General features: G+C 37.1%; 1 protein-coding gene across 1 annotated transcript in view; it reads left to right on the top strand.

The window, feature by feature from the left end:
• Nucleotides 1-18131, top strand: part of RYR3 (ryanodine receptor 3) — a 234903-nt gene that overhangs the window by 49525 nt on the left and 167247 nt on the right. The window contains exons 3-11 of the mRNA XM_040601263.1: nucleotides 6804-6911; nucleotides 10104-10115; nucleotides 10421-10495; nucleotides 11508-11586; nucleotides 12853-12965; nucleotides 13382-13481; nucleotides 16425-16518; nucleotides 16884-16958; nucleotides 17724-17880. Coding sequence (XP_040457197.1) covers nucleotides 6804-6911; nucleotides 10104-10115; nucleotides 10421-10495; nucleotides 11508-11586; nucleotides 12853-12965; nucleotides 13382-13481; nucleotides 16425-16518; nucleotides 16884-16958; nucleotides 17724-17880 — 813 coding nt within the window. The remainder of the gene's footprint in view (nucleotides 1-6803; nucleotides 6912-10103; nucleotides 10116-10420; nucleotides 10496-11507; nucleotides 11587-12852; nucleotides 12966-13381; nucleotides 13482-16424; nucleotides 16519-16883; nucleotides 16959-17723; nucleotides 17881-18131) is intronic.

Here is an 18131-nt window from a genome sequence, read left to right as displayed (position 1 = left end):
GGCTCAGCTGTCCAGCCAGCTCTTAACCCAGCGCAGAGTGCACCCATCCAGGCCATGAGCAGCCAGTGTCTCCAGGAGAATGCTGTGGGAATGTGTCAAAGAGTTTACTGATGTCCAGGTACACAACATGCACAGCCTTTCCCTAACCCACTAGGTGGGTCACCTTGTTGTAGAGGGAGATCAGGTTTGTTGAGCAGGACCTGTCTGTCATAAACCCACGCTGGCTGGGCCTGATCCCATGGTTGTCCTGCATGTGCTGTGTGATGGTGCTCAGGCTGGTCTGCTCCATAGCCTTCCCCAGCACCGAGGTCAGGCTGACAGGCCTGTAGCTCCCCAGATCCTCCTTTCCGCCCTTCTTGTAGATGGGTGTTACACTGGGTGACCTCCAGTCTGCTGGGACCTCTCCAGTTTGCCAGGACTGTTGATAAATGATGGAAAGTGGCTTGGCAAGCTCATCTGCCAGCTCCCTCAGTACCTTCAGTGGATCCCACCTGGCCCCAGAGACCTCTGTGTGTGTCTGAGTGGAGCAGCAGGTCCCCAACTGTTTCCTCCTGGCTGTGGGGACTTCATTCTGCTCCTCCTCATCCCTGCCTGCCAGTTCAGGATCTGAGCACCCAGAGGGACCGGTCTTGCTATTAAAGGCTGAGGCAAAGAAAGCATTAAGTACCTCAGCCTTTTCCTCATCCTTTGTGGCAACATTCCCTGCCGCATGCAATGAAGCATGAAGATTATCCTTGGCCCTCCTTTTCTTTCTATTGGATTTGTAAAACATTTTTTGTGGTCTTTTACGGTAGTGGCCAGCCCCAGTTCCAGCTGGGCTTTTGCTTCTCTAGTCTTCTCCCTGCTTAACCTCATGACATCCTCATAGTCCTCCAGCGTTGCCTGCCCCTTCTTCCAGAGGTTGTAAACTCTACTTTTTCCCTGCCGCGTTCCAGCCAAAACTCTCTGCTCATCCAGGCTCATCTCCTCCCCAGTGGCTCACCTTTCAGCACATGGAGCCAGCTTTCTCCTGCGCCTTCAAGACTTCCTTCTTGTAGAATGTCCAGCCTTCCTGGACCCCTTGGCCCTTCAGAATCATCTCCCAAGACACTCTGTCAACCAGGCTCTTAAACAGTTGGCCCTCTGGAAGTCCAGGGTTCTGTTGACCTCCTTCCTTGCTTCTCTGAGAAACAAAAACTCTGACATCTCATGATTGCCATGCCCCAAATGCCCTCCAACTACCACATTGCCCACCAGTCCTTCCCTGTGTGTAAACAGCAGCTACAGCGGGGCATCTCCCCTGGCTGGCTCACTGACCAGCTGGGTCAGGACATTATCTTCCACACGCTCCAGGAACCTCCTGGACAGTTTCCTCTCCACTGTGTTGTATTTCCAGCAGACATCCAGTAGGCTGAAGTCCCCCATGAGAACAAGGGCTAGTGATCTTGATGCTTCTCCCAGCTGCTTTAGAATGTTTCATCTGCCTCTTCATCCTGGTTGGGTGGTCTGTAACAGACTCCCACCAGGACATCGGCCTTGTTGGCCTTTCCCCTGGTTCTTACCCATGAGCACTCAACCCTGCTGTCACCATCATTCAGCTCTAGGCAGTCAGAACACCCACCGACATACAGAGCTATGCCACTGCCTCTCCCTTCTGAGGAGTTTGTAGCCATCCATTGCAGCACTCCAGTCATGCGAGTTATCCCACCGTGTTTCTGGGATGGTGACTATGTCATAGTCTTCCTGCTGCATGCTGGCTTCCAGCTCCTCCTGCTTGTTGCCCATGCTTTGGGCACTGGCACAAATGCACTTCAGCTGTGCTATCAATCTCACCTCCAACCCCGGCATGCCACCCCCATCCTCATCTCTAACGAAATTGGTTTTATTCCCTTCCCCCTTTTAATCTAGTTCAAAGCTCTGTCGATGAGCACTGTGAACTCCTGACCTAAGATCCTTCCCCCCTTTGAGACAGGTGAATCCCATCTGTTGTTAGCAGGCCTGCTGCTGTGTAAACTGACCCCTGATCAAAAAAAATTAAATTCAGCTGTTGACACCAGACCCAGAGCCCGGTATTGATCTGTGTGATCTTCTGGTTACATGCCCCATCATTCCCTCAACCAGCAGGACAGACCACTTGTGTTCCTGATCCCTCAACCAGCCCCCCCAAGGCTCTGAGGTCTCTCTTGATTTCCCTCAGACGACTTGTCGTTTGGGCTTCGTCATTGCCCACTCTGAAGACCAGTATTGGGCAGCACTCAGAGGGCCGTACCAGACAGGCAAGTTTTATGATATGTCTGTGTGGTGCGTTTGCCTCAGTGGTGGCAGAGAGCAGCTCCAGCAGCCTGTGTCCCTCTCACACTCCCTGACACTCCTTAACCTTTCTGCTTCCCCTTGCAGCTCTCGGCAGATCGTCCCTGGTCACTCCTCACACAGGTGCTCTCTCTGCCACCCTCCGGTAGCCAGGACAGGCTCAGGCCCCCTGCGGCTGTGACCTGGACAGCTGCTGTTTAAGGGGAGCTCTTTCAAGGCTGCCCCAGGCCGTCTGGCACTGGCGTTTGGCAGAGTGGGAACCGTGGCTCGGTTTCCTCTGGGGGAATAATGGCCGCAGCTGCAGCCCGCCTCCTCGAGCCCTGAGGGGGGCTGCATCCGCCTCCTGGCGCCCTGCGGGGTTCTCGCCGGGGTCTGCTTTTGTACGTGCCGGGGCTCGCCCGCCTGCACCGTGGGCAGCGCGGGGCCGCTCCCGCCCTCCGCGCGCGCCGCTGCGTTTTGGCGGTTCCCAGAGAGCTCCCACCAGCGCCCTGCAGCCCCTCAGCCCCAGCAGCGCGCCGCGCACACTGCCACCGAAAAACACACCTCGAAAGTAATTGCAATATACTAGCTCATCTCTTCCAGTAGCAAAATTGTCGAGTAAACTTAAATGCCTGAAGGAAACTGTAACTAATTAAGGTACGCTTTCTGTCCTAATGACAGAATGTAATAGCTTACAGGTCCGGTAAAAGTAAACCATGTAGATCAGTGACCTGTGCCAGTGGGTTTTACAGTGCAGACCAGAAGCTGTGGGCAAAGCTCTGGTCAATAAGCATATCACCTGCAAGAATTTAATGTTATGATAGTGCTTGGAGGAATCCAGAAGACTGGATTTAGAGAAATTAGGTATATTAAGTGTGATGAGCGTGCTGATGGAAAACTGATAACTGCATGAAAGACCTGCTTGGAAATAATCTCAGAAATAAAGATATTTTTTTTTCTTATAAAAAGAGCAGCTGTCAGGGTGGAACTGTCAATTGTTTCTTTGGATTTACTTTGCAAATTTGTGTAGGTTTCCCATATCAAATTTGTCTTTTAGTTTAACTTTCTGTATGCATGGACAAAGCTCTGCGGAGATGTGCTGGGAGAACTCCTAAAAGCTCTCACTGACTTGGAAGAGCTATTTATTCTAAATTCCTGCTTTATTTTATGATATATTTTATCAGTCTACTTAGCTACACAAATTCACTTACAGTAATGTTTGTTTGGCATATCTTTAAATGCCTATAAAATGAAATACTTTTTTTCATTAAAATGAAATATTTGATTTTTTTTCCTTTATTGATGATTCTTGAAATTGATGATGTCTTACTTATGCATGTTTATTTCAGCTTCCCATAGCCAGAAGGGGGATAAATACCTATGCATATTGTTACTTTACAGCAGGTATCTAAATCCTTATCTTAGTGCCTAAGCACATTTTGGTTTTCATTTCAGCATAAAGATTCCTGACATGAATATTTCCCCATCCTCTACCTGTAGCTTTCACCTCACAGTATTCTTGTTTTACTGAACATCCCTTACTGGCACTTTTTTTGGTGGGATTCCATTAAAATACAACATTGCTTAGAGCTGGGGGGGGAAAACACATATATTGGCAGATGGTCAAGGTTTTATTAAACCTTTTTTATCTGTGTAATTATTAAAAGTGTAAAATAGTCTGTCACACACAGTATCATTTGCAAAAAGACCAGAAAACAAATGAGGTTTGACAGAAAAAAAGTTAATTTTTAAACTTTGCTTCCTTTTTTTTTTAAAAAAAAAATAAATCTAGATCAATTAAGGAGGTCAGTTGCTACTTTGGTCATGTACTCTCCACATAAATTACCTTTGTCAGGTCAGTGGAATTTAAAAAATAGTTTGCTGCCATCCAACTGCAGAAATGAGGTATGTGATAGCATGCATATGTTAGCTTATTGTGTAACACTGAAAGTTTGAAAGAGGACTTAGCTGCTCTAAATCAGGGGTGGAAAAATCATTAATTTCATAATTCTCAGTGTCAGTGTTCTTAAATGAAGCTGAATGCTCCATAGGCTATGAAAAAGAATAAGAAGTGAAAAATTATTTGTGTTAACCTCAGATGTATGTTTTATAAAAACTGTGACTAGGACTACATTGGTTTAGGGTGTGTCTTTCATTAATACAGCACCAAAGTAAGGGCTGCAGCAAATTTCAACTAAAAATGCAGCCTGTGTGGCACAAGACCAGTGATCAGTGAAACACATGGGAGTTCTTTTGTTCAGTTTATAGGTGTTGGATCACACTTTTTATTTTATGATTATACCATATTCAGTTTGGAGTGGGATTAAGTGCCAGTATTCTGGTGCTGGTTAAAACTGTATCGCTAGCTGTGTTATGTTTTCCCAGATAAAATTCCAGTTTAATTTCTGTATTTAATTCCATATTGAAAGCAGAAAATTGTTATAAAGATTGTTTCTGTTTTGTGTGCTTTTTTGAATTCAAATGTACTTCAATAACAGCCTGGTTTAATGCATACTTAAAATGTCTTAATAAAATGCATGCTGCATAATCTGAAAGTGCCACAGGATGACAACAGAAAAATATCTGGGTTTTTTTCTTTGTTTGAATTTTGGTGTTTTTTTCAATAATGATGTGGCTTTTTTGCCACTGCTAGGTGCAATTAAAGGCAGCAAAGTAATGGATGAAGTATTACTCAGAGGTTTTGTTTACCTGTCTGGTCCATTGGGAAGTAGAGACTACTTAACATTATATAGATTTTTATGTTCATAGCAATAAAATATTCTAAATAAGTCTTTCTAGACTTTACTAACAAATATGAGAAACAAATTCTAACGTAGTTTCATCTGTAACTCATTTCACTGAGAAATTATATTTTCTGTGTCTGATTATATGAGAAGCCTTGGAAGTAACCAATTAAAAGACTAAACTTCCAGTTACAATCTGCGTGCATGTATATGAATGCTACCTACATACATGCACACACAAACATATATATGTATGGTATGAGTTTATAACAGTTTTCTGTGTGTGTACGCAGATGCAGTTGATGAATGCTAAAAAAAAATAGTATCCCTTTGTGAAGATGAGTGATGACAAGTTTTAGTTTATTTCTGTTGCAGTTAATGAAATTATGAACTGCATACTATTTACAATTATTATTTATAATTATTTTATAGTAATGTACAATATAGTAGCAATATACAGTAAAATACTATTTATAATTATTATTACAATTAGTCATGTAAGAAAGATGCAAGAATTCACTTTACCTCAATAATATATATAACATACATCTCTAATGTGTGCTATTTCCATGTCAAGTCTTTGGCCTAAAAGTCTTTTCCAAAATGTATTTAAAAACACACACACAAAAAATACTTAGTCTGTAGTACAGAGTGGGATTTCCAAGACTACTTGATTAGCTTGCTATAAAGACTTCAGAGCAAGTTTAGAAATCTCTTTAATTGTATCGTTTCCCTTTTCACCACCTTAAAATTCATCAGTATCAATAATTTTATTCCCTCCTTTAACACTGCTTTAAAAAAGCAAAAATGGGTATATCCACTTTAAAGCTCATACATAGCCACAATCTGTATTGTAAATCACAGACTCGCTGAGGTTGGAAAGGACCTATGGAGACCAAGTCCAACCCCTCTGCTCAGAGCAGGTTCAGCCAGAGCAGATTGCTCAGGATGCTCTCCAGTCAGGGTTTGAATATCTCCAAGGATGGAGACTCCACAACCTCTCTGGGGAAGCTGTTCCAGTGTTTATCATGCTCGAGAGTAAAAAAGGGTTTTTTTCTTCATGTTTAAATAGACTTTCCTGTATTACAAGTTGTATCAGTTTCCTCTTGTCCTTTCACTGGGTGCCATTGCATGGAGGCTCTGTCTTCATACTTTCCAGTCACATACTTCTATACATTGATGATTCCCCTTGAGACTTTTTTCTTGGACGCATCTTTCTTTGGACGCATCAATGCCCATAAACTGAAAAAGCAGTCTGCTGTTCTTGAAGTGAATGTTAAGTTTCGTGTTTCAAAACTAGCAGACATATTGATAAAACAATTGAGAAGATATTCTAAAATAGTTAATATTTTTATATTGTAAGATTCAGAATCTTTGCCATTTGATGACAGCTATAAATATGTTCAGACCATCAACCTTATATGTCAAGTAAGATTATACACCTCCTCATCTGTTTTGTCAGTTACATTAGAGAACAAATACAACGTTCACAGTGTAATTCTAAAAGATAGGAAAGCAATAATACGTAGATAAAACCTTTTTGCTTTTGAACCTATGTTTTCTTTTACAGTGAGGAATAGAGTTCTAGGAAAAGTAAAGTTACTGCACTGGCAAGTTATGAAGAATAGATTTATATTATTTTCATACAGGAAAGTAGCATATATCTGAAAAACAAATGAGTAAACATTAAGAATGGATTTTAAAATTAAAATACATGTGTGTTCAAACACGCTTTTCATCCTGTTTCACCTGCTCTGATCTGTTCTTACACCATTTAATTTATTTTTATAGTATGTTCCTCCAGACCTTTGCATCTGTAATTTCGTCCTTGAACAGTCCTTATCTGTCAGAGCCCTTCAAGAAATGCTGGCCAACACAGGGGATAATGCTAGTGAAGGGGTAAGTAAATTGACATCAAAGAATATTAAATTTCTGAATATGGATTGTTCTCATTTCTCTCCTTGCTTCAGGATTTTCTAGGGGAGGCCTCATGTCATTGCAGATTCTTCAGTTCTCCTGTTTTCTTGGGACGTTATTGCTCCACTACTATAATCATACTCGTTTCTCTTTAGCATTGTGGAGCACCTGTAGTTAGTCTTTTGAAATATTTACAAAACCCGCAACATCAGCTTCAGAGATCATTTTTTACTATTAATCCAGAAGTGGATACTGAAAAAGGAGCAAGAGAACCCTCCAACTGAGTCTGACTTTTATGAACCTGAGAAGAGTGTATGAGATAGGTTTTGTCTGAAATGTAAATCATTGCCATAAAACCATTACTGTATTATAGTGATATTTGCTAATGGGGAAAGCAAAATCGTTTTCTCATCATGTAAATATTTTATCTCCTTCTAACTGAGCAAAGAAGGTATTTCGGGTATTCAGATTTAATTTGATATATCCTCACATGAAATTAACAGCTAGAAATTAAGTCCTATCAATGACAAAAGTGACAAATTTAAATCTATTTTAGTTCAGATAGAAAAATAAAATATATTGCTTTGTAGTTTTGTAACTAAACTGTTTAGGTATAATTTAAAGTTATTTAATATCTGGTAATGAGCAAGAACTGTTGGATAGTAATAATTTCAAAATTCTCTTCTTTGGATTCTTGGTTTTTGACTATATTAGAAAAAGCTTACTTACTGGAATGCTTACAGTATAAAGTGATTTTGCAGTAAAGTGACATGTTGAAATTATGCTTGCATTTCACATAACTATAGTTTCAATTGAATTATCACTTAAAATCTAAGATACACTAAGAATGACTGAAAGAGGACTTCTACACTGGAGCAATCAGGACACCAAAAAAACCCTGTGCACTTTGTTATACAGTATTCATCATTGACAAAGAACTGTATTTTTCAGACAACTTCTAAGCTATTTGTTTGGTAAAGGTGATGGTGTTATAAGTAAAAATTAAGCCCAATCCAAACCCTAGAGACAGATTTGCCTGTATTTTCAATGATCTTATAAACAATGATCACTTTTCAATGATAAGCTGAACCTTATTGCTAGTTGTTGAGATGGGGCAGATCTACCTCTCGTCTACACACTAACACTTCTGCAAGTTTTAGAAGTTACACTTGCTGTTGCATCTGTGAATCATTTGTAAGTAATTTAGATAAGCTGTCTAGTTCTATATACTTAGGCAGAGTTCATGTTGTAAATGAAATTGACCTATGGTCTCCATTCAGTTGGCCACTGCTCTGTTATCTTCATGTGTATAAGGTTTAGGAATTTTAAAATAAAATGTGACATCACCATCAATGTTTTCCTTTATTCAGTGAACAACTGATATCTGGAAAAATAAAATGGAAATTACTTTTTAATGTATGGGGTGAAGTATTATTAACAAATTAATATTAAGACAAAACTTTGTAAATAAAAATCTTCTGCATTGCACTCTCACTTAGAGTTAAATTTGGTAGTAGTCACCTGTATGTCTCCTAAAGCTGACTAAACTCTTGAATTTGTGGCATGCAACCTTAGTGAATTGATGCTTACCATACCTCTGAGATTTTTGCTGCCTGATCAGATCATCTCACTATTATCTTTTATGATGCTGTGCTTTAATTGATTTCCCAGCATAGTCCAAAAGCCTGGGTGGGCTCAATTTGTTTCCTTTGAGTCTAAATCTCCAATTGCAGGTGAATTTAATTGAATTGAATTTTTATTCTCTTACAAACAGAACATGGTAGAACTCTATAGCTTTGATTATTTCATAAGACTAAATGGCAACTAATTATGATGCAAATAATCTGCAGAGCTAGGTATTCTGTCACTTTTCATTATTATTTTTTGTAGAAATGGAAAACTCATATTTAGAGTTGTAATTTTTCTTTTATTGTACTTACACACAGAGTTAAGACTGTCACATTAAGTAAAAGGAAAAATGAGGAAGAAACCAAATATAAAAATGCAAGTAATCTCAGTATTATACAAAGAAATTTACTTAAAGATAATGTTTCACTATAATTTATTTTTTTGGACAACTATAAATTTATGCTGGATTTTTTTCATTATGAGATATCTTTTAATTTCTTTCTGGGATTCATATACTGTGCATGCATTTTAGGGTTTTCTTCCTTTTTTAGTACAATCCTAGAAAATTAAATAGAATAATATGTGGGAGGAGGGGAATTTTATGATTTAAGAAAATATCCTAGAAAGGAGAATCAAAAGGGTGTTTTATTTGCTTGAGACTATTTTTTTTGGATGTCATATCCATCTATGCAGAAGTAATACCTTTAAAATCAGAATTTCTCTAAAGATAGTAATGGCTACAGTATAATTTTTAAATATTTTTCTCTTGAACTATAAATTGCTATTCATTCTGCAGTCTTTTCATTATTGAGCAACAATTCACCATATTGAAAGGTTTTTCAATTTTATCTATTTGTAAATCAGATGCATCAAAGCATTACTTAAGCATTTGTTACCCAACAGTGAATCTGGTTTTTTTCAGGAAATCTACGTGTAACTCTATCTGTGACTGGCTGTGCAATGATTGCTTACTGAAACTTTTAATAGACTGTATGCTCTAGGTAATAACCTGTTATCTATAAATAACTAGGAAATAATATGGTACATGCAGAAAAAGGGCTGACCAGAGAGAGAGGCAGACCTGGAAACTATAAAGCTTATTGTCTGTTATTCCATAGGTAACTTTCTTGTTAAGATTCTCCCCTTGGAATTTATTTTTTTTCTGGTCACCAAAAGGAGCTCAAAAGATGTGCGTTACATTCTTTAAAGGAAAAATATGGAAAATCCAGTTTTGCTTCTCCCTGGTCTTGTCATAAATTTTCATATTCAAAATTACTAGCTGCTTTGTTGAAATTTGAATGCAGTTGCTTTAATGAATCTGGTAAATGCTTAAGATAATGTTAATCCTAGAAAGTAGATATCCTTAGTACATGCTTAAACTATTCTGGGCAATAGGTGTGCTTTTCCTCTTTCAGATTTCTCTTGGTGTATATAAATTGTTATAATGTATTGTTATATTATAACACATAGTATTACATATTTACATAATTATGTTTATATAATAATGCATTATTTTGTTATTACTTTTTTAATGCCTCTGAGAAGTTTATAAGAAAGGTAAGCAGTATCTTACTTAATTTAAAAAATTATTTGAAAATGCTGTGGTTTTACTTAATTGTAATAAAAATTAGGTCACAATAAGAGTCTCTGTCCAAGACCAACATTTGTTCCCTTGACAGATATTTGGCTATTGCTGTAGCTACTTCATTATTATGATTTTTGCCCAGCATATACATTTCATAATTTGCTTGAATATTTGCACTTATTACTTGAACTGTAGTAGCTCTTCATGTTGGTATATAATTGTGGTCATAGTCCACACAGTGCAGTAGAGTTCTGACTTTCTCTGTCATGTTCTGTAGGCAGCGCAAGGGGGTGGTCACAGAACCCTGCTGTACGGCCATGCTATACTACTTCGACATTCGTTCAGTGAAATGGTAAGTGAAAGAGTGTTTGCAGAGATTGAGTAAAACAAAACTCAAATAATCATCTTTTTATCAAAATAAAAAAAATAGATGTTTGGAAGAATGTTCTTTCTAAGTTCTCTCCTGCACTAGATTAAAAAAAAAATATAAAATTGAATAATTTATGGTGTCTCAACACAATGGAAGTGGCCCTTACATTTTAAACTAATATTTTTCAATCCATTTCACTCAGAAATGTAGCCGATAAGCTCCCTTAGCCATAGATGATTTCTGTGATATTAAGGAAGACGTTTTAATGGTAATTCCATTAGCAAGTTGCTGCTATTGTAAATGCATTTGTTGTGATACACATTGTTTTTCCCGTCATATTTTAAAGATAAGGTTTTCCTTTCAGCATCCCATAGTTCCCAGAGACTATGCCCACAAACATGCTATCTTCAGGCTACCTTGTATAAATTCTGTTTAACTACATTGTGCAACTGTAAAATTTTAACTCTTCTGGATCTTTGACTTATTAGGGACGATGTAAGTATACCTAATAGAAGGCCGATGAAATGAGAAGTCAAGAAAACATCTTCCCTCCTTTTTCCTGTACTAGAAGATTCTACATTAGTCTTTAAACTCTTGTTACTTATGTTTATGAACCATATTAATTGCAGTTGCCTTGATATACCAGAGTTGCAAGTATGATTACTGCCTTTTGATGTGTTTGCTATGCTTTCATGAAGCAAGTTTATTACGGTAATGCAGTAATAAGATGTTTGCCCGTTTCTATCTGATGAACTATTTGAAACTTTGGAAGGTAGGAGCTAAATTGCAGAGAAATATGTACTATAGTGGAAAAGGATTTTGACTTTCTTTAAAGTCAGGAAGAGCTTGTATAAAAATAGCACCATGCTTAACTAATTTAAAACAATTAAGCACAGGTTGATTTGAAGATGGAGTAATGTGAATGTATTAATTTGGCATGTGTATTAATGGATACTGTTGGATTTTTGTTTTCAATAACTTCACTGTTTTGCAGTATTTGACATGTTTAACATCCTCAAGATCCCAGACAGATAAACTTGCATTTGATGTGGGACTACGAGAAAATGCAGCAGGTATGGCAAGTTATTTTTGATGGAAAATGTATCACACCTTTTATAAGAGGCATTAAGATTAATGGCACTGTAGGCCATTAATGTCATGCTTATATGTTCATTATAAATAAGATGACGGAAAGTAAATTATGATTGTCAATACTGATGACTTTCAGTAAATTAACAGACTTTGTGTAAGAGTGTGAGAGTGCCTTGCAAATGATCAGTTACCACAACTGCAGTAATGTTGGTGATAATGGACAAAGTAAAAAAAATGCTATTGAATAAAACAAATTTGATGCGTTTGTTTTCTATTTGTGTGATTTGGCACTTTCAGTAGATTTATATTATGGAAAAGCCATATATCGGTGCATTCACAATGTACATTGTAACAATGACACAAAAGAGGTATGTAACTTCTAATGCAGGAAAACAGAAAAAATATGATGAGCCCATTGATAAAAGAACTGAAGAAAAATAAAAGTATGAAATGAAGCAAAATAATAACGGAATCTTTGTGTTTTGTTATACTACCAATTTTGTCTTTGTTTCATTTTCTCCCACTTTGCATGGCCCGGTGAGAAAGCTGCATTTAACTTTTCTTCAGGGTCTGAAGTAAACCCTGAAGGGTGTGAAATTTTGGAATGAATTAGGTAATCTTCCCAGAATTGGGCTCTGTGTGTGTGTGCAAAGTAATCTGGTATTTTATATTTAATGTGTAGTAAATGTTCTGTGGTTATCATGCTTAGGTTTAGCTATCCTGTATTCATATGTAGTGCTAATGGAACTGCTCCCGGAACTGATATTTTAGTGTAGCAAATTTATGGAGTGTAAATTTATGGAGTATTTGTTTCAAAATTCTCCATTCTACAACATAAATGTAGCTTAGAGTGGAAATGATACAGAATATTGTGAATTAAATATGAACATTAAACAAAAGAAAACATAAAAGTTGATAAGTAAGACTGAGGTAGCTGTCAGCTATTTGCTGGCAGTGGGAGCCTTGAAGGGAGAGCAGTTCTGAGCAGTGTTTTGTAAGTGGTTAGTTGCCTTAGAAAAACCCAGAGAAAAACCAGCTTCAGTGTTGGCAAAGACTGGTTGACAAAAGTTTTGAGGGAAAAGATTCAAATTAAAAGATTAAAAAGAGGAATGACATTGTTTTAGAAGATGAATGTCTTATAAGACACAATTCTTTATTATGATATTTAAATGTTGTATAAAGATATCCTTAAATTTCTTGGGAATTGCCTGTTTTGTATACCTTTGATAAGTGGCTCTGTCCTTTAGGTGAGGCATGCTGGTGGACAATACACCCTGCTTCTAAACAAAGGTCAGAAGGAGAAAAAGTTCGAATAGGTGATGATCTTATCCTGGTCAGTGTGTCCTCTGAAAGATACCTGGTAGGTTTGTGTTAGTAAGTGGACACATGGTGGGAAAATACAAAGTACTATGGGGAGTGAGGGAAAACGCTTGGGATTCATATGAATTCAATCTTTCCTAATCTGGGAAATAATGCACTTTTTCCCCTCAGTGAAAGGCTCCTGCCACCTAGAACAAGACTGTTTCCATGCCTTTATCCTGAGGTGTACTTCAGCATTCTTCATCTTGGGAAGTTTTTATTTATGTAACTGTGGAAGATTTCTAAGCTGCAGCTGGAGTCTGCTGATTAGATCTAGAAAAAAGTACATTGTAAAAGCTAGTGACTACCAATTTTTAAAGAATATTTGTATACTTGTGTTTTTTTGAGTAATTAATATACTAAATATTTTTCAGTGCATAAATTTCACTGTTTCCTCTTACTGTCATCATATTTCAGCATCTCTCAATGTCAAATGGAAGTATTCAGGTGGATGCCTCCTTTATGCAGACACTCTGGAACGTACATCCTACATGCTCAGGAAGCAATATTACAGAAGGTTTGTAATTTTATTTATTTAGAAATGTATATACTTTAGATTACTTTGTATTGTTTTTCATAAAGAGTGAAAATGAAAAAAAAACACCTCACCCTTAAAGCATGAAACCAAATAGCTGAATGAAAATAAAGAAAATGAGCACAGGAGAGAATAATAATGAAAGGGAAAACAGGGAAATACAGATATATCAACTGGTTTACCTGAGAGAAAGCTAAGTGCTGTAACTTTAGAGTAGCAAATCATAAAAAACTTCATGAGAAATGAAAACCGATAGAGCAACAAATAAATTTATTGTCTTCAGTTTAATTTTGGGGAGTAGGAGCTGCAGAATAAAGCCAGTAAACAAATTTTGCATAGGATTTTCAATCACCCTGTAACAGAAATAACAGAAGAGAGACAAAGGTACATGCAAAATGGAAAGCAAGTTTCTCATAGTTCCTATTTCAGTCTCTTAGTTGTTTTCTTTAAGGCTATGTGCCCAATATCCTTTCTGGATCTCACAGCCATGCTCCCTTACTGTGTCTCTGTAATAGTCCATGAAAATGAGCTCTCTAAATGCATCCTCTTAATCATCCTAAATCTCACACCACAGGGTTAGGATTTCTTTCTAGGTACTTGACTGCACTTTGCAACCATGTTTGAGAAACGTCACCTTATTCCATTTGAGAAATATCTTGTTCTGTAATGAAAGGCTCATCCACTCAATATTGCTCCTTATTTCAGCACCATACTCTGCCATTAACACTGTCATTACAGACATTGTACTTTACCTTTGCTGTTCTCTATTCAAAGTATCAGCCCTCCACATTCATGAATGATAAATTTTCTTTAAATCAGGATCATTTTGTACCACTTGGCCCTAAAACTAATCACTTATGATGTAATAATATACAGGATCATAGGAAAAAAATGGAGCTGTAAGGGACCTGAAAGAGATATTGAATTTCCCTGGGATCAGCTATGCTGAGTCTTGATAGAAGTAGACTACCCTGATGCTAGAGACTAGTAGTCACTAGACTGATCTGAACTACGTTTGGGTCCTCCTAATCCCAAGTGATTTAGATCAGCATCCCACAGTGTTTCTGTGCACTGGCCCATAAGAAGCTTATCTGAGTGTGTGTAGGTTTTCATTTTAAGAGCATATGGAATATGGATTTTCCTTGTAATACTTATTGCTTCTGCAAGAAGCAAGCACAAAAGCCATCCTATAGTAAAATTAAAATCTTGTAACAGATGACAAACATAATGAGCTACGCAGAGACATCATGGAAGGTCAGTGGTATATTTTAGATTTCTGTAACAGCAGGAATTTGACAGCTAAATTTCCTAAATAATTCCAGAATCACAGAGTGGATGATGTTGGAAGGGACCTGGTCCAATCACCTGCTCAAGCAGGGCCACCTAGAACAGGTTGCCAAGGCCTATGTCAAGACAGATTTTTAATATCTCCAAGGATGGAGACTCCACAGCTTCTCTGGGCAACCTGTGCCAGTGCTCAGGCACCCTCACTGTGGAAAAGTGTTTCCTGATATTCAGACAGACCATCCTGTATGTCATTTTGTGCCCATTGCTTCTGGTCCTGACACTGGGCACCACTAAGGGGACCCTTACTTCATACTCTTTACACTGATAAGATTCTGCCAGAGCCTTCTCTTCTCTAGGTCAAGCAGTCCCAGTTCTCTCAGCCTTTCCTCATGTAAGATGCACCAGTCTCTTAATCATCTTAGTAACCCTTTGCTGTAGTTGGAACCCTAGTACTGTGTAGCTCAGAATTGGACACATAATCCAAAATTCTGTAATTAAAAGAAAAAAATAAAAGTAAAAAGAAAAGGATAAAGTGGGGCAAGCAGAGAAGTAGGTTTTATGTGTGTCAGTTTTTTCCCAGCTACTTAGGCTTAGGTTTATCTGTATATATGCTTTTCAGAATGGTTTATATGAGGGATGATCATATGTCAAAGGACTTAAAAGCCTAGCACAAGTTGAATGGACAAGCTGAGAAAGTGGGATTTCCCAAGTCTAAAATTAGTCTGGAAGTCAGACAACATTCTTTTTGTGACGTATGAAGTGCTTTTGACAGAACATAAATACCAGAAAAGTATTTTTTTTTTTTTGCATTCCTTCTTTCCTTTGACCTTTGTATTACATGGCAACAGGATAATTGCCAGTTACTGTTTTCCTTATTTACAAATTTATGTTTAATTGGCTGCACAGTATGAAAGTTTCCTTCTACACTTCCTCCCCTATGTGTGTGTGTTCTTTTAAAAGGAATTAAGTTCACTTACAAGGTCAGAACAGTTTGGACTGAGGGTATGATGAATCATTCTACTCCTACACCATTTTTCCTTGTCTTTTTTTTTTCTGTGAGGCAAAATGCCTGGTTTTGACCTGTAGTCTTTGTGTTAAATGGGTTGGAAAGTTAGCTTCCATTAAACTTAATCTGCAGAACCGCTAAGTGTTTTTCTGTCCTCTGTCTCCTGCTGTTGCTGTGTAGTTTTGATTTTGACACAAATTATAAATGTCAGAACAAACTGATGAATTCACCAAATCATTTTGTATTGAGAACATTTCAATTGCATTAAGAGGGAGGAAACTCTGGTATTATATATTTGATTTGGCTTTTACCTAAAACATTCAGTTTTCAAAACAGTAATTGTTGCAGAAGTTTTTGTTTTCCTTTTCTGCCCCAGAATCCTAGTTTGGTTTTTAAATGTTAAGAGATTGGTTTCTTTTTGTCTTCATTTTCAGAAAAAAAATATTCTTAACTGAAAAAGACCCTAAAAAATAATATGTTGTCATACTAAATTTGTTCTTGTTTAATTTCAGTTAGTGAAAATTTTGGAAAGTAGATTTCACCTAGGTCTTTTGAATTTTTAATATTATTTTTGAGAGTGTCATTTCATATTGTTTATGTTTAAGCTAATGAGTAGGTGTGCTATTCTACAGGATATCTTCTTGGTGGGCATGTAGTACGTTTTTTCCATGGCCATGATGAGTGCTTAACAATTCCATCTACAGATCAGAGTGATTCACAGCATAAGTAAGTTGTGGTGCATTTTTATATATTTTTGTTTATACTTAAGACCATTAGTAATTTAGATTGATCTCTTGAGAATTGTATGGATTACATATTTATATGACTGAAAAAGTTTCTCAGCTACTTTGAAGGCAAAGTATTTTTATCAAGTCCTTAGAGAGAATAGCTTAATGGAAATAGCCTAACTTACCAGGGGTGCTTGGATTGTGTATAGTGCTCTCACTAATAAGCAGGAAACTTCTGTCCATTCAATTCCATCTATGTAGCTGGGGAGAAGTGAGTCCTACACAGTTTAAAGAGAAGTGAGTGATAAATAATATGTAGCACAAATAAACATAAGAGAATGACCTTCTGAATCTTTTCTGTAGGAAAGTACTTTATGAAACTGGAGGAGCTGGTGTTCGAGCAAGGTCTTTGTGGAGAGTAGAACCCCTTAGAATAAGGTACTGATATTTTTTGAACTTTTTTGTTAGCAACTCTTGTTATGTTAAAACCAATTCCATTGTTACAGACCCTTAAGGCAGACCATGGGTAATATATTTGTCCTGCTATATGATGTACGTTAATAAGTTCATTATCAAAAATATAATCTACCATAGTATAATCATATGGGGGATGACAGTATTTTAAGACTTTTTTTGGTCTATGTTCCATATCAAAAGCAGTATTCTATGAGGTATGTCTGCTTGAGACATTGCTTCTGTCCAAAAGTAAAATGCTTTCCTAGATTTCACTATGAATTTTAGAAGCATGAGTGGAAATCAGAACAGTACTATCCTTCATGATTTTATGGTGATTAGCTAGGTGTTTAGATATCTTAATTTGTGGCAAGTGAAATTTCAATACATACTGTAAAGGTATATACGTTTTAACTTTGATGGCCTTCTGAACAGTATGTTTGTTTTACTCTTGGTGTGTTTGTGATTACAAATGAAATATTCTCATAACTATCAGAGATGTAGTTCTTTGGAATGTTGAGTCCTCACTTAGTTTTAATTCTTTTGTTTAAGCAGTCAATTTACACTTTAGTATTTTATAGAAACGTGTAGGATTTTTTTATGGATGCTATATGTAACACCGTAATAAAACTGAAATCAAAAGCAAAAAGGATTACATGTAGCACATTATATTTTCTGAACATCCTTAAATCCCGAAATAGAAATATTTGCTTACTTCCTAAATTATTTTTTGATGTCTCATGTGTTCAGCTGGAGTGGAAGTCACATCAGATGGGGACAGCCTTTCCGTCTTCGACATATTACAACAGGAAAGTACTTGGCTCTGAATGAAGATGAAGGACTTGCAATGTTGGAAAGAGAAAAGTCGGACACAACATCTACTGCCTTTTGTTTTAGAGCATCAAAGGTAAATAACATCAGTACAAATTTGTCTTAAATGTGAAGCACTCAAATACCAGATCTGAGTTGGTTCAATGACTTCATAAGCTATTTGTGATTTCTAAACTGAAGCAATTGATAGGGATTATGCTTTTAAATACAAAGGTAAATAACCTGTGTCAAGAGTAACAAAGGTTTCTTTGAGGAAAAATACAGATTTTATGAACAAATTTTAGAGTAGACTAAACTGTTAACAGGTTAAAAAAACAAGATTGAAAA

This window comes from Falco naumanni, chromosome 7 (genome assembly GCF_017639655.2).
Source record: "Falco naumanni isolate bFalNau1 chromosome 7, bFalNau1.pat, whole genome shotgun sequence".
In the NCBI taxonomy this organism is placed as follows: Eukaryota; Metazoa; Chordata; class Aves; order Falconiformes; family Falconidae; genus Falco; species Falco naumanni.
Note: the sequence above shows the minus strand (reverse complement) of the source record. Positions and strands in the feature narration are given on the sequence as shown.